The sequence below is a fragment of the Strongylocentrotus purpuratus genome, unplaced genomic scaffold, assembly GCF_000002235.5.
Source record: "Strongylocentrotus purpuratus isolate Spur 01 unplaced genomic scaffold, Spur_5.0 spur5_scaffold_18, whole genome shotgun sequence".
Lineage (NCBI taxonomy): Eukaryota > Metazoa > Echinodermata > Echinoidea > Camarodonta > Strongylocentrotidae > Strongylocentrotus > Strongylocentrotus purpuratus.
Genome location: NW_022145603.1, coordinates 2,464,343 through 2,487,060, shown reverse-complemented (window position 1 = coordinate 2,487,060; position 22,718 = coordinate 2,464,343). Strand labels below are relative to the sequence as shown.

Here is a 22,718-nt window from a genome sequence, read left to right as displayed (position 1 = left end):
ACATCCCCCCTCCTCTAATCTGCACCCCACCCCCACCAGCCCATCCACACTCCAACCAACCAACCCCCTGTCAGTCTCACCAGTGACTAAGGCCGTCTCTGATTGGTCGATGTAGTTAGGGAAGTTGGTACTTCCTGTTTCAGTGGTTGCCTGCCTGCCACAGGTGGCTTAGTTTAAGAGGGGCTTGTTCTCGGCTCTAGGAACCAATGAGCCCAGAGCTCTTCGTGTGATTCACAGCAAGGCCTGATTCACAAACTCTCTCTTTCCTCGATGCCTGGCCAGCCCTGTCACGCTGGCTTAAATAGGGAGAACTTTAGGGCGTTGTCTATCAGTTCCGTGCAGTTTGCCTCTTCGGAAGGAACCGTTCTTGGTTTGTGGAAGCTTCGGCTTTGACTGAGCGCTTCTTCAGTTCTTCAATCCCTGGTGCAGCAGCGTCTCTCCTTGGACTCAGTGCCTCGTATGTAGGGTGTGTGAGATCCAGTGAAACATTTAGACTAGGTCCAGACTGTGATCTTATCGGCTGACTGACTCCACTGACATTGCCTCAAGGTCTGTACATTATCTCTCAATCTTCAATAGCTGTGTTCTTACTGTGTCTGTTGGTGTCTCTTGTATCAAGTTATACAAATTGAATAATCTATGCTAACTTGCTAAGTAGTTAAGTCTCAGGCATTTAGTTTTGTGTAGAATATTCCATTTAAGAAAGCCATATTGGATATAGTACATGTAGATCAATCCTAATTTTGGGGCACTTTTGACTTGGTAGGTTACCCCCTCAGAGACTAGATCCTGATAAGAAATGCTCTTGTTTCACAATTTTTAAAAACATTTCTAAGAGACACATAAAATATTCTATATGTTGCTTCAAAAGAATAACAATCTTGAGCAGATATGCTTAAGGTACGTACATGTGCATACAATGCTAATCTGAAAGAGGAAATATTTCCTTCTATAATTCAACAATAATTCTTAATTTTTTCATGATTACATCGTTTAACGCTTGACACTGTAAAAACACAAGCTATTGACTATGACCCCTACCTTACAAACATCTACTAGTCTAGTGTTGTAACATTGTCCAACTCTCATTGTTCATGACAGTTACTGTTACGTGTGATTAGTTTTGGTCGGTTATTGTTTCTAGAGAAACGAACAATGAACAATCTTTTGCATATTCCTCCCGAGCGGATAGGTTGTTTCCTACATGGTTTCCGAGAGGAAATGCTCGGGTCTGTGAAATGTCAAAAGTCTGCTTGCTTTTGTTGTTACACCTGCCGATTCTCTCTCAATTGATATCACACACAAACTGGTCTTCCCATACTGGAAGGCTACAGTACGTGGTGGGGAATGGCATTGCTCAATGTTTTAGGTTGTGATATTATGCAATAGTTAGGGTAGGGTTACAAACTAACTTTCATGGAATTGGGTTGAGATTAAGATTTTTAGAGTCTGTATAAAGTACGAGCCGTTTTGTAAATAATTTGAAGGGGGGGGGGGTGGGGTGTCCAAACTTGGATTGTCAGCACCTATGTGTCTTGGACAACTGCTAGTTTAGAGTCCTTGTCAAGAAATTGTTTTTAGAAGAACAGTTGCTGGAATTATGGCCAAGAAACAAGAAAATAACTTTGTTTCAGTTCAGTATCGCTGTATTGACGTACATCTTGCAATTTTTGTTTCATTCCTTTCTCTTTTTTGAGAGATCTGTTTATGAGTATTTTACTATCATGAATTAAAGCGGTGATGTTGAATTATGTGTATACATTGCCATCCTTTTATTTCATTTAATGGGCAGTTAAGCGTTATGAATGTGTGGTATTTGGGTTTATGGGATATTAACTGTCAAATATAATACAAGAGAATCTAGTTCCCTTTTGTTAATCGATTTCAAAACTGTTATTCACCATTCCATTGATTCATGTAATACTCAAAGGGAAAGAAAAAAAAAACCCAGAGCAAAAACAAAAACTAATGTACAAACTGCCTTTGAAAATATATTATCATTGTTAAGAGCTAGATTTTTAAAATTCAAGATGACTTTATTTAGATTTCAAATTCATTCTCAAATAATTATTTTGAATTTGCGCGACTAGGCTTCAATGTTGAAAAGTATCAATAATGTTCCCCTTTCTCTTCATTTCATATGGAAAAGCTCTTCCAATTGATTTATTTAGAACATTTATTTTAAACTAACCTTCCTTTCAATATTGAAATCAGTTATATGCATGTACTGGAGGCCCTACTTGCTAAATCAGTGGTAACATTTCAAATCAGTATCGAATAATGTACAATGATAAACCAATCCATTAAACTACACATAGGCCTCCATCTACACTGTCCATGCAATGTATGTGTGTAATCAGAGGATAAAGAGAAGGTCCACTGGTTTGTTAGATTTGACCCTAGGTTCAAAGGTCACCCAATGGGTAAACCACCTGGGATTTGGGTTTAAACCATGAGCAATTGCTTTCACAGGAAATCTAGATTAGTGTTTGAGGGGTCTTTGTCCTGTGAGCATACCTGTAGACCAGGGCCCTTTGTTCTGTTCTGCATACCCTTAGGTTCTAAGGCTGGCTCCCTCTTTTCTTCACTCAACTCAAGTACTGCTGCTCTATTCATTCATGCATTCAAACATTTCCCGCCACAATGCATCACAGCTAGTACACAGTAGAAGGCATGTGTGCGTGCGTGCGTGAGTGCACAGCCTGGCCTGGCCTGGCCTTGGGAGTCTATTGTACAGCTATGCACTAACCATGTGCCGAGTGCTGTAGTAGAGTCAAGCTTTTGTACAGCCCACTCTGAACATGCATGAGTCTGAGCATGGTTGGTTGGTTTCTTGGTTGGTTGGTCCTCCAAAATATTCGTCTTGAGTTTTAACTGGAGGTCCTTGGTCTGAGTAAAGCATCTTGTTCCTCTACCAGTGCTGGTCTAGCAATTTCTCCTCTGGTTTATTTATCATTTTCGGCAAGGATAAGTAAGTAAGAGATTCTCTATTGGTTTTAATTTCTTATGCAAAATGAAGTTTATCAAGATAAATTAAATATTTTGATTTAGGTTTGGAAATCCTTCTGTATTTTCAATGGGAAATTACTCTGAATTCACATGCTGCTTTATTGAACATAATAGTTAAATTATCTTGTATTTATCCGTACAGAATTGTCTTATCATTTTCTGGCTGCTGCTTTTTATGATTGCTTTCAAGTATTAAAATTTACCAAGTAGATAGGAGTGTATTGTGTACACTGCTGTGCATTTTAGTTTTATTAGCTTCTGAGTTCATAGGAAGGGCATTGAGCTGACATGTGTTATATGGATGCATAGTGACCATACCGAGAACCAGAGGGCAGAGGGAAGCTTTCTTATACGAACTACCGGTATAGATGCCTTCATACCAGGTACACAATACATGTCATGCATTGAGGCTCGTATAGAGAGAAATGGACTCAAACCGTAATGGCTTGTACATGTAGTTGCAGAATCAAATATATTTAAATCCTACATTTGTTTTATTCAATTATGTTGTGTTAACATGTTATGACTCTTAGATAGCATTTCATAATTGACTCTTTGTATTACTTGGATGTGTTGTGTGTGCGTATTAAATGTAATGCGGTAGAACATGCAAAGTGTCTCAGATAGTCAGGCTAGATTTTACCATTCATTGTATGAAATAGACTTCCTCTGGCAATCAATTACATTGTAGCAACATCATGACTGGTGGAATTACAGGAGCATTGTTTTCTAGATACCGGGCTTTTACTAGCTATAAAGTTTAAGCCATTGGCTTTTCGTTCTTGACTGTGATAGAGACAATACCCATTGTCTCTTTCAGTACATTACAGCCTCTACACCTTTAGCACCATTCAGTGAAGAGGAAGTCACACATACCTGTAGATTAAGCACCATATATTATATATTCAACAGTGTGCGTGGACTAGAGTGAAAATTCCATTTGTATTAGATAGTTACAGATGTAGCTACAGTAGTACATATTAAAAGTGTAGCACAATAATTCCACAATAACTGCATGGTCAATACGTACTTCCGAGAGCTGAACATTTGATAAAGAAAAAGCGCATGTTGCAATGTGACTTGTTTAATATTTAGCTCTTAAATGTGAGCTACATATTAAGAGTTATGCAATATTTTCTCTCCTTTATATGGTATCTTTATGATGATCTATTTTAGGGCCCAACAAATTAGAAGAAAAAGTTTATAACAAAAAAAACTTACGTTAAACAAGGCTAGTGACACCACTTCTGAATACAAACCTCCCTCAATCTTTAAAGAGTCTCTTAGCCTCAATATTTCTTTGAGAGTCTGTAAGCCCCTGAACAAATGTTATATAAAGTATAGTAGTTGGTTTAATTTCACACTTCATGTACATATCATTATGCCTCCTATTTCTTCTATTTATTATTAACGAGTTGTTGAATATACTACTTCCACAGTACATACACGTAAGCACTTGTGATATAACACACTGAACTAACCCAATTTTAATCAATATCCATTGCAAACTGTTACAGACTTTTATTCACACAGTGGGGAAGGCGTGTGTTGATTTGTGTGCCTTGGAAATTAGAGCCCTTTTAGTGTTCCATTGTGTGATAGCTGGGATGTTTGCAATTTAGCTTGTGAGGGTTCAAACAACCCTCCATGGCTGGCTGGTAATGTGTTGTGTGTGATATTCATTGTCTTGCAAACAACAAGTCCACTAAAGGTTGTTCAGATATGGCCCAAATGCTGCCATGTTTAAAAAAATAGTTTATGTGAATGGCACCTGCGCACAACAAACGGGGGAAAATACTTTTAAAAAAATTGTGGGCTTCTTTTCAAACTTGCTTGCATTAAAATACACTCTTTAATTTGTTTTACATTGAACTCTATGCAAGTTTAGGGGGGGGGGGCTCTTTTAGGACTTTCGGGGGATCTTTTTGGCATTTCGGGGGCTAATTTGCCCTGAGCCCCCATGTATTTTTCTCTGACAACAAAGGACTTGCGCACATTCACTGAGCTCTGTATTAGAAGATACAGAAATGTTAAGCGTAGAACACCTTACGTCTTCTGAAGAAGAAAAAACAGTGCGGTTTTGCCGCGACTGAACACTGCTTGCTTTTTAAGAGATGCTGTGCTATACTGATAATAGTCAAACGTGTGGATCATGTATTTTCTTTTGCACATAAATATATCTATACTTAGTCAATGTAATTCTGAATTGGTGTAAAAGGATGTTTTGTTCGATGTTCTTACACTGAGATCATATATTTCCTCCATGAAAGGCAAAGTGTATGAATTTCAGGATTATACTTCGGCTATATTTAGCTCTTTAAATAGTAATCCATACTTTGCATGTTTGAATAACTAACAGGAAATAATCTCTTGTTCTGTTATTTCATTTTCATTTTGTAGAATCCTGTTAACATCCGTAAATTAAATTTTGTCTTCTCTTTGTGCTTTGCTTTCTTGTAGAGGAAGAACGGGCCCGCAAAGAACAAGAGGATAACGAGCGTCTGGAACGAGAACGATTAGAACGAGAGGAAAGGGAAAAGATCTTAGCTCAAGTAAGTTATCACATTTATAACAATTGTTCACATTTTTCAAAGTTACGTAATCTTTTTTTCTTTTTTTTTACCCCTTCACTAAAGCAGTAGGTTGCAGTTAATAATAAGTGTTGTTTTCATTAAGGACGCAAAATTCAATGATAACAATTTGGAATTCAAATAGGAAGTAATATTACACGGTTATGGCTTTGAGGGGGTTAGTTAGGGATCCGTGAAGCAATTACACCTATACTCAATGTTAGCATGATTTAGCCTATGTTAGCTTGTAGATATAATCCTCTGCCTAGAGGGGGCTAACTCTGTGTTAAAGCATATGAGACAGCCTCCTTCTGGCTCTAAACTCACAACATACATGTAGGGTATGCAAAGAATGTCTTGAGACAATAAATAAAGGTCCAACTTGTCTAAGCATACTGTATTGACTAGCTGGTCTAGTCTAAGATGTACATGTGCATTTCTCACTCAAAGTATGTTAGATAAGTATTATGCCTGCATCATTGGTTTACTGCATTGCCATACACACATTGTCTATTTCTAAATCTCTCACACTTATATTTTCCTTTTGAAATAATTCCTCTTTTTTTTTCCTGCACATAAATACTCCAACCATTCAAATTTCAAAAAGTTCACAATTGAATGTAAGTAGCATCTCTATTTCTTTGAAACAGTTGCAAGTAGTCTGCTGTACAATTACAGAGGAGATTTAAACAAAAGAAAAACAACTTTAACTGAAAAGAAGCAATTTCATTTTCATTAGACGATTGTGGAGCTCTTTTTGACTTTATAGTATTCAAATTGTTCTAAATGTCTACACTGATTCGCACTACAGAGAGTTCAAAGGAAATTACTACATGGTTGGCATCCGTCCGTATAGATAGAACTTTCCAAATGTTCTGGGTTTGATACTTAGAAAAGGTTGTCTGAGTCATGGCCCTAGCATTATGACACGTTAATCACAGGAAACTCTACTCATCTTTTGTTTCTTAGTTGTGCCAGTGTGGTATGATTTTTTTCTTCTAAAGCCATAATTGTACATATCCTGATCAGAGAAACCTCGCAAGGAAAAGCTTCATTATCATTTGGATGAACAATTGTTTCATCATCGCCCTTCAAAAGGATATCCTCTATCTCTCTTTCTCTCTCTTTTTCTCTCCCCCTCTCTCTCACTCTCTCTCCCCCTCTCTCTCACTCGCTCTACCCCTCACTCTCTCCCTGATCCGAAAGTCACTTTCCGGTTGTATGGGCGCATGTTTTGCAAGTTTAAATGCGGGGAGATTCCTTCAAACTCCATTAGGTTGTTCAATGTGTTGTTCGGAACCGGTAACCTGGAAAACGAACGAGCGTACATGTATATGATAATTACTCTTCTGTACTATATTGCCGTGAAACTAACAGTCTTTCTGATATTATTTTTGATCTTCTTAATAGGAACATCAGCGACATGCAGCAGAACTTGCCCAGCTTGCATCCATCTTGGAGGGTAACTACACCGCCCTTCACCATGTTAGAGAGGCACGGAGAGCACAGGCCAAGGTATGTTCAGCTTTGACCACATCGCTTTCAAATCACTGTCCGCTCTGTACAGTGAAAAAAATACACAGGGGCTCGGGCGAATTCGTCCCCGAAAAGCCCATAAGAGCCCTCATAAATTTGCATAGAGTTCAATGCAAAACAAATTTTTGAGTGCTATTTTCATGCAGGCAAGCTTGAAAAGTAGCCCCCCCCCCCCCCCCCCCCCCCCTCCAAAAAAAAAAAAAATGAATTTTTTCCCTGGCTCTGTACTGTCTTACTCCAGTCACGCCAACGAGTCTGAACCAACCAATCAACACGTTACATTACCCTGAATTCATCCTTTATTGCTAGGCTTCGCACTATCAGGCACCCGAGACAAATAGGTGCCCCAAGTCTACTTTCGGAACCCCAAGATTGTGAAATTTTAACATTTACGCATACAGACTCTTAAAAGTACCCCTTCCCCAAAAAAGCTTGCAAAGTAGTGTGCAACTCACTGCTGGTAAATAGCTAGCGTGTGAGGGATACGTACATGTAAGTCTGCCCTAGTAAGTCTGCCCTAGTTAGTCTGTGATCTCAAATCTACTCCTCCAACAAGTGATTTAGTTAGGCATAGGGTTCAGGGACAGGGATGCAATAGAAAGAATAGAAAAGCCACTCTTGGTCTTGGCGTGTAGTGAACATGTCCTGCGATAGGACAAGAGTTCAAAGTTCAAAGTTCATGGATGCACAATGTGGGGTGAGGGGAAGCCTTTAATTCAATTGAAATCCTCCGCATAGCGTGGCCTGCCCTCGCTTGGCAGGTAGTGGGTGATTAACAGGGTTACAGTGATGTCATCCAATTACTCATCCTCATCCATTGGTTGGCTATGCAGCAGCGGTGACAGATTTCAGTAGAGATAAAGATGACGAAACTCACAGCACTGTCCCCTCATCCAGTCTCTTTTCATTGGTTCACATAAACCAGCCTACGCAAATATCCAGGGTTTCATGTCCTTTCATATTGGCACCAAAACTAGATTTCACCATTTTGAAATATTCCGGTAAAAACAAAATTTAAAGCACCACTAGCTAACTTTATTCATAGTGGACTACCGCGAGAGGCTGAACTTTTCAAGATATCCTGCATATTGTGTCATGTCTTAGATAGACTCTCTATGTTGAGTTTTCATTGACATTTAAATCCATGCATTTCTAATCTTGTTACATGGAGGTGCTTGGGTTAGTTAGAGCAATGAGGAAATGAAGTGGGGAAAAGTATTCTGTTCATGGTTTAGATTCATTGGCTCAAGTAGCACTTCATGTTGTAAACCGCATTTTCTCAATGAATGCCGTTTACAGGCTCGTTCAGGTCACTCTGTGGTGAGAAGACTTGTGATAGAAAGGTCAAGCGCCTGTTCGCATGCTGGAAGGAAGTGTGGGCGTCAGATTTGGAAAATAGACGTTTTAGTTGATTCCTAAGGGATACCTTTCTTGGCCGACTTCCCAGGATAACTTTAGTTTCCCCAGTCAGTCAGTCCTAGTCTATATGCTGTGCTTCAAGAAATCAGGATGAGATTATGTAGGGAGGGAGGGAGGGGCAGAAGGAGGGAATCTGGAGAAGTTTTTTAGGTTAGACGTGTCCTATAGGGAATGTGTTTTCTTGGATGTGATGCAACATAGAGCCACGAGGGTAGGATGGAAGTTATTTGAAAAGACTGGATGAAACGGTGAAAGGGGAATGATGATTTGAAACTGAGCGGAAATCCTTGATTACTCTTTGTAAGAGTCACTATGACTGAGTTTCCTGTCATTCTCTCATCACCAGCTACAGTCATAAGGCTTGATCACAAGGCCCCTGTCCTGGAGGATATTGGATAATAGGTTTTTGTTCTGCAGTGAATTAAGTGAGCGATGCCTCACGCTGCAGTCATCGCTTGCTTTGCTCTGGGACATAAGGCCATGCGTGCGTGCGTGAGAGGCTGAGGAGTAGAGGAGCAGGAATACAGGCGCTTCTCAGAGGCAAATTGGATAATTGGGTTTTGTTTCTGTATTAGGAGACATAAGCTGGGGCTCACAGTGGAGCCGCTTTTCAAGATTTGTAATAATATAGGAAATTCCTCATGAAGGGGCTTAAGATATTAGAAGAGAATAGAGAGTCATGCTGACTTGGTGGCGTCTGTACCAGTCCCCAAAGTAGGCCACATTTTAAATGTTAAGAAAACTTTTTTCATTACATTTTGATTGCTGTTAGTCCTGCTCTCTGTGTAGAGGAACATCACACTCCCCCATATATGAAACTATGACAATAAAGTAGTGACTGGAACAACTTTCTGGCTGCGCCTGCATTAAACAAAAAAATGAAAGTCAATGATGTCATTCTGGGGTTGTGAGAAGTAGGTTATGGTAAGTGGAGAGAAACACTTCACAGAACTGTCATAGTTTCTCCATTTTCTCCCAAAACAGTTGGTCACAAACAGCATGCATCAAGCAGTGTCTTGATATTTCTCCTTGTCAGACTTGTTAGTAGCAACACTGTGTAAGAAAAGCCTGGCAATTTCATTGCTTCCTTAGCTTGATAAAGAATTGAGATTTTCAAGCTTTATTTAAAGAACTTCCCCCTGCATTGTCAACTTTGCGAGTGGAGTATTGGGACCTGCAATAGCTTATATATTTGCTTGAATTTACAGCCGATAAAAGTGTACTAGGTGTGATTCCAAGTGAATGGTTTAATCAGTTTCTTTGACATTGTTTCTTTCTTTGTGTATAGTGGGATCGGTATATGCTGTGTGATGGAAGCCCTGATCCTACCATCCCTGCTGAGATCAACACCTATATCAACCTCTGGAAAGATGACACAAAGAGAAACGAGATCCACTCCGTCCTGAAGGAGAGCCATCTTACTCTCAAGGTTGGTATAAAGAATAATAATAATAATATATGATAGAGGAGGCGCGAATAAGCAGTGGTCTTGTAATCCGGTGACCCGGGTTTGAAACCAAGGCGATGCGCTAGTGCCCTTTGGTAAGGCATTGATCCTCATTACCAGGTACCTCGGAGAGGACCTAAAGCTGTCGGTCCTCTGGTTGCTTACTTACAAGCATTTATGCAGGTAAAATAACCACCACACTAATGTCCATTAGTATATAGCGAAGCTACTATATGAATATACTCTACTTCACTTCATACAAAGGCTGTAGTTGAGCCACCGTGATAAGGCGCTAAAGAAAAGCATTAAAGTAATTTCTTCCTATCAGGTAGCCATTTATTTCACCTGAGTGGTGTGTGGCAGAAGGTTTTGCCAAAGCTCAGCGGCGAGAGATCCACTCTAAAAAGGGTATCTTCAATTAATTTCTAATAATCTTTCTGCGTTTTAATAGGATATTAGCACAGCTTTCTCCTCCACTGCTTCCCTCAATTCAAATCATCACCAGTCATTGAACTCACACTGTCAATGCTTTGTAACTTGTATCAAAACACCGACCTATGAAAGACATCTCAAAGCGCTTCGTATCCAGTGGAAAATGTGCTGTATAAATTACAACTGATTTTATGATTATCTATTTCTATTTTTTATTTGCAGTTGATTTGTGAGTTGGAGTTCCTTCTTGAAGACACGCCTGAAGAGCAGTTAGATGAAAACACTGAGAGAAGATATGAAGAAACCATCATAGAGCTACAGAACATACTCCTCAACAAGCTAGATGAAGCTACTGTATCTCTATTGAAGGTATGTTAAACACAATGCTGCGTGTTAGGACTCGGGATGCCCCTGGGGCAAATAAAACTAGGTTATACAAGAAATTAGTTATTTATTCTTGTCCACAGATGTGGAAATATGCTTTCCAACATTAATAACAGCCAACGCAACACAATGAATAAAGTACAATAGAAACACAAATATACATGCAAACAACCAGAACAATTTCATCTATTCACGCAACAAAAAAGGGGTGTAACTGTACTAATAATTATTATTCATCTTCTCAAACTTCTTTCCTCATTTAAATATTCCTCTACTACTCTTATCTTCAGTTCTTTCATTTTCTTGTCCTATTCGTAATCATTATCAGGCCTGATAAAAACCCGTTTTAAATCGGTTTCCCAATTTTTTTTACTTTTCCTGATTTTTTCCCAATTTTTTTTTTCTTTCCGATTTAAAAAAAAAAAATCCATATTTAAATTTTTTTTTTTTTTTTTTTACCAATTTTGTTTTCTTCCCTATTTTATCCTGATTTTCCCGATCCCTCTTATTTTCTCTATTCTTCCCTATTTTTCCCTATTTTTTCCCAAATTTTTCCAATTTTGTCCTAATTTTCTTACTAGAAAAGGGGGGAATGTTAGATGCCATTTTTTACCCACGAATCCTCTTTTCTTTTCTTTTTTTACTCAAGGGGGGCGTGGTCGAGGGGAAAAACAAAAAAACTATTTTTTTTTTAGTGCTCACTATCACCTCTGCATTATATCATGATCAATTGCATAATCTCATGAACCACGAACATGTGAACAGTAAAAGTAGAGCAATGTTGGTACCAAGCATAGGCTGCCAAAAGACCTATTACATCAGTTTATATTCACATACATACGGTAGTGATAACATGTGGAGAAGCTTCCGTAGCTAGTGTGTGTACAGTGGGTATGTAGTAGATAGATAGAGGTAATGATTGAATGCATTGGCATCCTACAGTGTGTAGATACCATCTGATAATGAGTTGTTACATAACAACAGTCCATGACCTTTGCACTTTGGTTGTCAGATTAAACATTCCATTCTCTTGGGACTCTAATCTGCCATTGTAATTATCATCATCATCATGAGCCAGGCAGCCAGGCAGCCAAGCATCCCAGCTATGCATGTAATGTGGATGCTCGTTTTAATAGACAATCCAATGGCTCTCATCGTGCGTTACTTTGTTCTAGCACAACCAACCAGTTTCTATTACATGCATACATACATGCTAGCTAGCTAGCGTACTTTCGGTGTGTGTGATTAATGAGAGGTCTTGGCTGAATGAAACCAGTGCTTTCCTGACGATTAATCATACTAATTTGCAAGTATACGTTGCATTTAAAAGAAAAATATTGCAATGTTGTCTAGGCAGCATTATCGTGTTTGCGTGTGTTATTGTATTCAAAAGAGGAAAGGTGAATTGTGCGTGCATTGCTTGTTTTGGTGTGTGTATATATAGAGCTTCATTCATGGAAAGGTTATCTTTAGGGTGTGTGTATATATCCTGGTGAATGCTCGAGTTGATTTGGTGGGTGTTTTTCACCTTGAAGTGAACTCGTGTCGGTGTCATTCAGCTTTGTAAGATGCAGCCTGCTGGAATAGATATACCTTGCTTGAGAATAGACTTGCAGTGTTTACGTTGCAAATAAGTGTGGATCGATTAGAACCTATTTATTTGATACTAAAATATTCTCTCTTGCATATGCTTATATCGAGTATTGATGTGTCCTGTAGTGCTCTCTTAACTGAAGTGTGTACATGTATAGCAAACATCAGCACATGTAGCTATCATCACCACAAGCGTGTTTTAAATGAAGCTCATAAAGATATCTGCAAATGATGATACTGAGATGACGCACAGTGTTTGTTGGCCTTACTGAGCAAATATAGCTACAAACTAATACCCTCTCTAATCAAATATTTGTAGACATAATTATTTGCAATATGACATTAAAAAGCAGCAGTACCTAACCTAGTTGGATGCAATTAAGCAGAGTAGGTTGAAAAGTGCAAAAGAAAACGAGAAAAGAAGCAAAGAAACGGTGGAAGCTGGCTCTCGATCTATCTATCTCTCCATCTTGGCGGTGCAAAGGAAAACTAACGAAGACGACGAACGGGACACATTGCTGGGTTCTTGATAGTACTGGCATATGGACATTGTTGTAATAATCTTACTCTCAATGTTCATCTGTCCGTACTGCCAAGTGCCTGGCCTTACATTCATTCATCCGCCATGCCATCATTAGCAGCTGATTTCTACGCTCTCGCTCGCTCTCAAAAGAAATAGATTTCTTCATTTATTTTAGAATTATAACATTAAACAAATTCTTATCAAAGCTTTATACTGTAAGTCAGTGAAAAAAATACACGGGGGCTCAGGGCGAAATAGCCCCCGAAATGCCCAAAAGAGCCCCCGAAAATCAGAAAAGAGCCCCTTTAAAATTGCATAGAGTTCAATGTAAAACAAATTATAGAATGTTATTTTCATGCCGGCAAGGTCGAAAAGTAGCCCCCGAAAAATAAATATTAATTTTTTCCCTGACCTGCTGTAAGTTTAGCACAAGTTTAACACAAGAACGGCAGCCAATAACGATTTGTGGAGGGTTTCATGTCCCAAAATGTTCTGGTTATCTGATTTATTAGCAAGGCTTTATTTGTGAGTTGCTTTTGAATGGGTTCACTTTACAAAAGAAGCCTACATATATGTTGATTAGATGCTGAAACTCATGACCTTGAAAATGTAATCTTTCAGTACAAATACCAATGGAAGGACTTGGTTTATTTATTTTTTTAAATGTTTTGTTTTATTCCTAATTTGAGCAGTCATGAGCAACAAATGGATGTTTCTGTTTGTTTGTTTCTCATGCAAAGTATGAACAGTCATACATGTAAACATCAAACATAGTTTATTATTGACAATGTGTATTTAATTTCATGTTTGGTTTTGTTTTCTCTCTCTCTCTCTCTCTCTCAGGATGCTTCCAACCATGCTGACTCTGAGACGGGTAATCTACAGTTCACTAAAGGCAACAAGGATATCGTCTTGATGCTATGGGGTAACCTCGTCAAGAACCCAAGGTACATTGCTTGTTGATAACCACTTGTCAAGTGACCTTGCAGAGTGGTCTAATCCCTCTTGTAAACTAGTACTGATAAGTTTTAAAGTTGCTCATGCGTGGGTATATATAGAGTGCAGCACACAGATGTATGCACAGGAGCGTAAGGCCACTTTAAAAAAATATACATGTTTAGCATCCCCGCCCGCTTCCATTTTGGGGGCCCCCTCCTATTTTTTGGATTTTTTTTATAGAAAAAAAACATGAAAAACACTGCTTAAATGGATCTATTTCTGATTTTAAAAAATAAAAAAAAATCTCGGCGGCCATCTTGAAAAATAGCCCGACTGTCGGGGGGAAAAAGTATCGAGCGGCCATTTAAAAAAAAAAAAAGGGGGGGGGGGGCCTCCTCCTTCCTATTTAAAAAAAAAAAAAATGGGACGCTAAACACATTTTTTTAAAATTTGGCCTAATACCCGTTGGCTCAGTGTTATGTAGTGATCACCAAGTTGCCTACTTCACGGACAACTGTATACCCATGCATGAACATCTTTGATTGTCCAAACAAAACTGAAACTAAACAAAAAAATGACATTGCATATTTGTTAAGTAGTTCTCACATCCAAATGGCACTGCAGACTGTTCTGGTAGAATTGGAGCAATAATTGTGAAGACGTTTCTGTGAAGATTGCTTTTCTACTACATGTTATGTTTGAGCTTGTTCTGCTCCGTTGGTCAGTCTGTTGAACAATGTGTTTCAACTTATGCTTTAAAAATATTTTAATTAAGTGTTATGTAGGTAGAATTATAATACAACAGCCACGATACTTCTCAGATCTGAATTCAGACAAATTAAAGGGAGTGTATCATGGGAAATACCGGTTAACGCCATCTACGTCTTCTTTTGGACAACTGCACATAAACGAATGGACTTGATTAACCGGGTCAGCACACGCTAGTGTTTGTGACACAGACTAAAGTTCTCCTCTCGCTTCGGTTTCACGTATGTTGCAGGCACGTGAATGCTGTGGTTGCGTCGTCTGTCGTCGTATTAAACCCGATTGGCCCCGGGTAGGGCCACGGGAAAGACACATAGTATCGTTGTGATACACTCCCTTTAAGCTTGTATAAATGAGATTAATATGGACGATTAATTTAGAATGCTTCTCTCTCTCTTCTGCAGATTGAAGAGCTATTCCTTTGAAGAGCAAGATTTCTCCTTTGACCTTCCCAAGCAGCTTGCTCTCTCAGACATCGCTATCCGTGTGATCCACACAGCACACGACCACTTCTCACACCGGTGCCGTACCTTCAAGCTCAAGAGGGTGCGCTACTACCCCCCTCCAGAGGAAGAAGAGCCCTTTGAGGAACCCCCTCCTGTCGAGGGAGACGGGGAGAAGGACGAGGGGGAGGATGGAGAAGGGAAGGAAGAGGATGGAGAGGCGACGGAGTCTGTGGTGGGAGGAGAGGAAGAGAAGAAAGAAGAGGCCCAGGAGGCCGCGCCCCCTACCCCAGCCAAGGAACCAGAGCCTGCCAAGACACCAGCTGGGGAGGATGAAGGTCTGGAAGAAGAAGAGTACGAGGAGGAGGAGGAGGATTACGAGCTGGAAGATGAGGATACAGTTGACCTACGAGCTTACCAGGTCTTGGGAGGGGTCATACACTTTGACCTTTTGACCATGCCCCCTCAACCTAAGCACATCAAGAACTGGATAATGACACAAGGTAAGTCTGCTATTCAGAGCAAAAACGGCATTAAATCATTCAAGTATCTGCTCTAACAACAGTGTCCTGTCTAATCTATCTTAGAAATCTTGTCTCATTGATGTTTACGACGAGTTAAAATGGCTAGTCTTCGGTGCCCTGGTCTGATCAATGTACATGGCTCTGTTTCATGATGGTGCACAATTTACACTCCTTATGTATTCTGTTCTGTAAAGCGCAAAGAGACATGCAGTTACGCCTATGTGTTGTGTGCTATACAGAAACGTTAGTGTTATCCTACTTCCTGAGTCTCATGAAGAGACTAATTTAGAGCCCGCTCCACCCATGTGCTATCATTATCGCTTTGTCGCCATTTTGAAAAAAGTAACTGCATTGGAATGGTTCTTGAGTGTACGTGATGAAATCCCTGACTGACCTTTAAAGATAAAGTTGAGTTCTGGTCATGCGATCGCTTTGTGACAGAAAAGTTGTGGAATCGAAAAATGAAAAGGTTGATCATCTAGCATATAAGTATTCGTCTGTATTGCAAGATTCTGGAACCATGTAAATGACTCAGAAGGACTCAGAAGGATGTATGTGGGACTACACGAACATGTGGCGTAAAATCCCTCCAGATTTTTACGATGTTACATGCCATATATAGAATATGAAGGCATTTGAAGAGCCATGCTTTTCAGGGAACATGTCTTATCTGATGTTCTTCCACACTTGCATAATAACAATGATAACGTTCACAACTTATTTTTCACCTCTTCCCAGAACTCGACCTTCTCTTTAACTCGTATCATGTGATTTCCTTTCAGATACATCTAATGAGCTGAAGCGAATGCCTTATGGATCAGACAGCATCAAGCTGGGTGCGTCTCTGGCCGGTACAATGGCCATGGGACTCACCCTGGACCCTAAGGCTGCAGCAGCTAACGCAGCAGCAACAGAAGCCCTGGGTGCCCCTCCTCTAGGTGTTACGGTCAAGTAAGTGGCTTTCCCCTATCCTTATAGTGTGGTCAAGTGTGACGTCATCAAAAAACTATTTTTAGAGTTTCCAAATTTCAATAGGAAATCACTGTTATTTTGCTCTGTTACATAATATTACAAACCAGAGCAAAGTATTGAAATCTATTTTTTGAGCCACATTTTTAATGGGTTCCTGATTAAGGCTGCTGTGGAGCCAAAGCAATGATGTGCACAGATAATAATAAGATATGCACTATTCAAGAATCTCTCATTACTACTACTACTGTTACTATTATTCCCTACAGGCTTCCTGATAATGTATTGCTCTGTGAAGAACCTCAGATGGTTTACTGGTGGGAAGAGGGCAAGCAATGGAGACTCGATGGCTTTCACGATGTCAAGTTTGAACAAGGTAAACATTCTCTACCATGCCTTGGGTAAACAAGCAAACAAAAATGTTTTGTTTTTGTTGTTGTTCGTGAATCTCTATAAAATATCACTATGTATTGAAATAAAAGTCATTGGTTTTTACTTTGCTGCTATTTTCATGTTGATCTGAGGCAGTATCGAATCTGGGAAACGCATTACAGTCCAAGAGAATACCTTTCTTGCTCTGTTGTGTTGCACAGTGGTTCATTCACTTGACTCTTAATCCAAGGGTTGAGAGTTCAAATCCCAGCCCGACACTCCTATCCTTTTGCAAGACATTGACGCATGTTTGCCATTCTCTATCCACATGTAAACGGGCACCTGTGTCCTAGAGTGCTTCATGTTTGGCCTCTATGCTATGACCGGGGTAATAATGTTGAGCGCCAGAGATGTAATGGTGTGTGATACATAGGTGCTATATAAGAAGCTACCAATTTAATCATTATTTCTAAACAAGATATTTCTCTCTCATCTTGTTTTCAGAGGAGAGATTACTTTCCTTCAAGACGATCAAGTTTGGTCCTCTGGCTTGCATCCAGGACAAGCATATCAATATGCCCTTCCAGTCCTGGGAGCTCTTCCCTCTCGGCACCAACCATGCTCGCTTCACCATCATAGCAGCTATCCTAGAGGTAGAGTTTGAAATCAAGGTATGCAACTATTTACTGCTTTCACAATCCAATGCAAAGTATCTCCTGGGCCACGTCTTACAAAGAGTTGCGATTGATCCAAATCAATTGCAAGTCCTCCAATCAATCACAAGTTTGCAGTCTCCTATCTCTTATGTACATAGTTGGGATTAATATAAATCGCAAATAAGTTGCGATTGATATCAACTCTTTGTAAGACAGGGCCCTGGGCTGTCAGTTTCTGGGATCTTTAAATTCAGGTACCCGCCAAAAATCAGGCAGGCACCCTAAAATTGTACAACAGTTGATACCTGTTGGAACTACTATGTAATAAAAATGTATCTCTTTCTTTTAAGGATCATCTCTGTTGTTTCAGTCTTGTCCTGGGTAAAGGGTGGCCAATATAATAGAAGTGCCTGTATTTCTCTCTCCGTAGGATCATCTCTGTTGCTTCAGACAAGCTGGTGATGGTGAACGTAAACCTGAGCTGGAATCCATCTCTAATAAGTGGATGGAGCCTCCTCAATTGATTGAGACCATGAAGAAAGCAGGAGTCAATGTCTTCCCTGAAGAAGATTCCAAGAAATATGTGAGCGTCTGTGATAAGGTGAGATCCTCTTCTTCTCTTTGATCGATTGTATGGTGACAGTCACAGGACTTATACCCCAACAGAGCTGCCAACCATTCCGTTTTGCCGGAATTACTCACGTTTTTTCCTCCAAATTATGTGTATTACGGTATTATGTTTTTTCTCTATAAAATACTCTGTTTCGATTATGATAACCATTCCTTTGGGAATCGGATGGCAGGACGATTGTGTCATGTGCGTTGGGCTTTAGGACTAAATATTGCTCCAATATTTTTCATTTGATTCCTAATGATTACAAAATTAAATTTTGGTAGAAAATGTATACTGGCTGAGTAATAAGCATAGAAAGATAAGGAAATCAAGGTAGGTAGACCCCAACACTATTTGTGTAATCCCATATACATCGTTCTGTGTGCAGTGCTTGTTACTTTACCAAGACTGGGCCAAATTTATTATGATTTTGATGACTCCAGAAGTTTGCAGTACACACCAATACTTACATGCTACATGAGCAACTTTTTCTGATCCGTTCCACACCTTTTCTTTCACAATGCAATCGGATGACCAGAACTCACCTTCATCTTTCACCCGTAATTGATTTATTAATTGATTTATTTTGTTTGATATATATATATAGGATGAGCAGACGGAAGGAGCAGCATATGATCAGATGGCGTTGACCGCATCTCACTTTGCTTATTCCTGGAGTAAATGGAACGCTGAGACATCTCCTGATAAGATCATCCTCCTGGGATGTGAGAAGCTCGTTCCAGAACCAGTCAAAGATGTAAGTTGATCCAGTCTGACTTGATAGATGATCAGATTGATTATCGAGTCAAAGAGTCATTATGTCACTCAAACGTGACACTTCCAAAGGGCAAGTCCAAGATATCCCCTATATGTTGCCATGTATTATTGAATCATATTTGGGAATTGTGAACATAAATTGACAAGAATATCATTTACAGTGAACCTGTCTTTAAAGACCACCCAAGGGACACAAGATGTGTGTTTTTTATGTACAGGTTTCTCATACATGTTTCAGTGGGAAACCATTTTCAAGGTATACAAAATGTGGTCTTTGTAGACAGGTGGTCTTTATGTACAGGTTCCTTTAGTACATGTTTCAAAGGGAAACCATTTTCAGGGGGTGGTCTTTGTAGACAGGTGGTCACTAAAGCAGGTTTGACTATTTGATGATTGGTCAGATTTAAGTTTGGACTATTAGTAGATACAGTCATCAGATCAAATCTCAGATGGGATAAAGACATCAGCAAGTACATATAATAGAATACATTTACGTAAAAGCATGGACAAAAACTGAGAATCAAATCAATGATCCCTTTAAAAATCCTGTTCAGCCCCAACATGATTTGCATTCATATTAATTGCATTGTTTCATCTCGATCTCATCTTATTGCATGTTTTAATTGGATTTGATATGAATGAAATGCATTGCTTACTGTGCCATCAAAAGCTGGACATAATTGATCCATTAGCATTATTTCTCATATTCACTTGGTTGTTTAATCTGTAATACACCATGCAATTTACAACCTTGTTTTTGTTCGAGTTATTCAGCTGGTAATATTCATAATGCCACACACATATTTTTATAAACATTGTATAGTCATTTTTTACATGCTGCAAAGCCTGCAATAAATTGTTTTGTTTTGCCCCAGTAATTGTTGAGTGAATTCCTTATTCCATTCACAATGCTGATCCATTATGGTTATTCACCTCCAAATGTATATTATCGTCAAAAAGTGATGCAAATGGACACACCCTTGCAGCTATGTAATCATGTTTAAAAATTAAAAAAATCACTGAAAGCATTCTGCATCATGTTATTGACCTGAACCTAACCAAGCCTATATTGCATGTAAATCACAAAGGTGTTGGTGGAGATGTTTTGAGCACTTGAAATACAAGATCAAGTTTTTGCTGAATCTCAAGAATTAGTAAACCATTCATGAAATACTCCATTGTTAGTCACCATCCATAATGTTAACCAGGGACCCATTTCACAAAGCCTTTTTTCAATGACAAATGACAAAGATCAGTGACAAATATGTTGATAACCAATCAGAAGCAAGGATTTCAGTAGCTTATAACACAACTTGTCATTTGTCACTGATGACAAGTTTTGTGAAACCCCCCCCCCCCAGTACTTCCATTTCAAGTTGTAGTGAAGCTTTTTTAATTCACTTGAATTACAACAAGTTCACAATGTAGCAAAACTCATAGCCTATTGAAAGAGATAGTTGTGACACCAGCATTTGTCAAAGGTGAAATCATGAAGCTCCAAATGGTTCCCCCCTCAGTACAATCTCTATTGAAGAGAACTTTTTGGAGCTTCATGAAATGCCTGACCAATTGGAGGCAACTTTCGGTGATGTAACTCTCTCTCTCAACTAGCTATGGCAAAATTGCAATCATTTAGTAACCATTCATGCTTAAGAAACCATATCAGGGCCCTGCTGCATACAACTTACAATTGATGGTACCTTGGCCATCAATATGAACTACTCCACAGCCAATCAAAACATTGGAAGTTACCATCAATGGCAAAGTTACAATCAATGGTAACTTAGCCATCAATATGAACTACCATGGCAACATCCCTCCACAGCCAATCAAAACATTGGAAATTACCATCAAAGGCAAAGTTACCATCAATTGTAAGTTGTATGCAACAGGGCCCTTGTGGTAGTGAAATCAAGCTTCATCACATTGCATTGATCATGCTAACCATTATTCCATTTTATTCCCCTACCTTATTTTGATATTCCATTATGTTGCATACAAATAGAGCAAGGTATTTACTAGACCAGAGAGAGACCAGTTCACATACAGTGTGCCGTGCTCGCATGACCATTCAAGGCTCGTTCACATACAGTGCGGGAAACTGGAACTTGACATTTGTTTGATTTGAAAATAATGGCCAGTGAAGTGAGAAAAAGAGACAGAGGCCGCTTTTATTTGGTGTTATAAGATACAGGAATATGGCACGTTTTATTTCATTGTGACAGTTTCCAGCATTTTGTGAACGAGGCTTCAATGATAACACCGGAACTTGTTAGCATAAAGTTTTAATCAATTGCATTGATCAGTGTTGTCTCTGACTATGGTCAAATTTTACAAAATTGGCAATGTAGTGATCATGCAATTTAATGTTAAATTTTATGTTAGCAGGTCCCGGTGATTCAATCTATTGTGACTAGGTCTTCATATTCTCCTAATTGAAGATCAAAACTCTCATTAACATTTTAGTAGAATTAAAACAGAATATGATTAACACGTTATCTCAATACATATTCTTTGTAGAGATGTGTAAATGATTTGTTTGTTAACATTTTATATTTAACTTTATTCCTCTCATTTCATCCTAATATGAAATGCATCTACAGTACAACTAGTATTAATACTCTTCAAGTATTCTTAACAAATAAACATACCTTGTTTGATGATCTCTCATCAGTATTTGAAGCATGTGTACAAGATCTTAATTTCATCCAAGAGCTGCATGCGTATTAATAATTCCCTTCTTTGATAACGTATGATTGGTAGTGCACAAATTATTTACAAGGTGAACCAGTGCATCATGCTTGGTCATTCTCACAAGTCTTGACTCTCAACACTATCATTACTATTCTGTGTATGGAAAGCAACTGATTCACAATTTTGTTCACATTATATAGTTTGAAAGAGTTGTTGTATTACACAGCACATGTATTCCAAAGCACAGTGATAAACATTCACTGCACATCAAATTTACATTTTTTTTACCTTCACAGTTACGCACCAATCTTACACAATTTTGACAGTTACACACACTTATTTTTATTTTTGTTAGTATACTGACTAATGTATCTTTAGAAAGATGTTATTCTGTACATTATTATTTTCTATATTATGTTTAAAGATATTTGTACATTTATAGTAGGAATTTGTGTCTAGTGAGAAAGTTTTGAGGTGTAGTACTAATGGACAAAGACATGTACTGCAGTAGCAAATCACTTCAGTCCGGTGACATATCCACTCGACACGACCACGATAGCCTTAAAGGGACTGTTTAATAATATTAAATCTGAGATACACAGCCCTACGTGTTATCAGTGTCTGTGATATGGTGTAATATTGAAGCCCTAAAAAAAATTACACTTCAAAATGATCAAGAAGTGCCTCGAAAAAGTAAAAATCTTTGAGTGACCGGTTTTACCACACTCGTTTTGCCCAATAGACTGTAGTGTTATGAAAACTTGTTTGTCAAACGGTTTTCAAAATTTGTAATTCCAATCATAAATATCTTGATAATCAGACAGGAGATCGGCTTGTAAAAGTCATGGTGTTCCTGACTGACCTAAAGCTCTATAATTATCATTGCAGCATGAGTTTAATCCAGAATTTGTTTCAGAATCTAAGACAAAGTTACCGAATCCCTTTAACATATGGGACAAAATACCTTCAACTTGCCTGTATTCACCACTGTAGGAATGCTCCTAGCCCCAGTCCTTTATTTCCCTGATGCTTACCCTTGTTTATCTATCCTTG

General features: G+C 38.8%; 1 protein-coding gene and 1 non-coding gene across 6 annotated transcripts in view; both read left to right on the top strand.

Annotated features, from left to right (window-relative positions):
- LOC582795 (protein CASC1) overlaps window positions 1–22,718 on the top strand; it is a 32,725-nt gene that overhangs the window by 8,199 nt on the left and 1,808 nt on the right. Inside the window, exons 1-13 of one of the 5 annotated variants that reach the window (XM_030989038.1) lie at window positions 191–549; window positions 5,470–5,561; window positions 6,990–7,094; window positions 9,823–9,963; window positions 10,636–10,782; window positions 13,757–13,860; window positions 15,022–15,563; window positions 16,367–16,535; window positions 16,823–16,929; window positions 17,430–17,596; window positions 18,012–18,182; window positions 18,802–18,951; window positions 20,977–20,982. In XM_030989038.1, the coding sequence (XP_030844898.1) occupies window positions 9,835–9,963; window positions 10,636–10,782; window positions 13,757–13,860; window positions 15,022–15,563; window positions 16,367–16,535; window positions 16,823–16,929; window positions 17,430–17,596; window positions 18,012–18,182; window positions 18,802–18,951; window positions 20,977–20,982 (1,692 nt within the window). In that variant the 5' untranslated portion in view covers window positions 191–549; window positions 5,470–5,561; window positions 6,990–7,094; window positions 9,823–9,834. Of the gene's footprint in view, window positions 1–190; window positions 550–2,204; window positions 2,972–3,029; window positions 3,393–5,469; window positions 5,562–6,989; window positions 7,095–9,822; window positions 9,964–10,635; window positions 10,783–13,756; window positions 13,861–15,021; window positions 15,564–16,366; window positions 16,536–16,822; window positions 16,930–17,429; window positions 17,597–18,011; window positions 18,183–18,801; window positions 18,952–20,976; window positions 20,983–22,718 lie in introns of those variants that run through there. The other 4 variants (XM_030989039.1, XM_030989037.1, XM_011668708.2 and 1 more) reach the window with 4 other exon arrangements.
- Mir2012 (microRNA mir-2012) lies at window positions 12,910–12,993 on the top strand. The gene has a single exon (NR_036417.1). It is a non-coding gene; the product is annotated as a microRNA mir-2012 (primary transcript).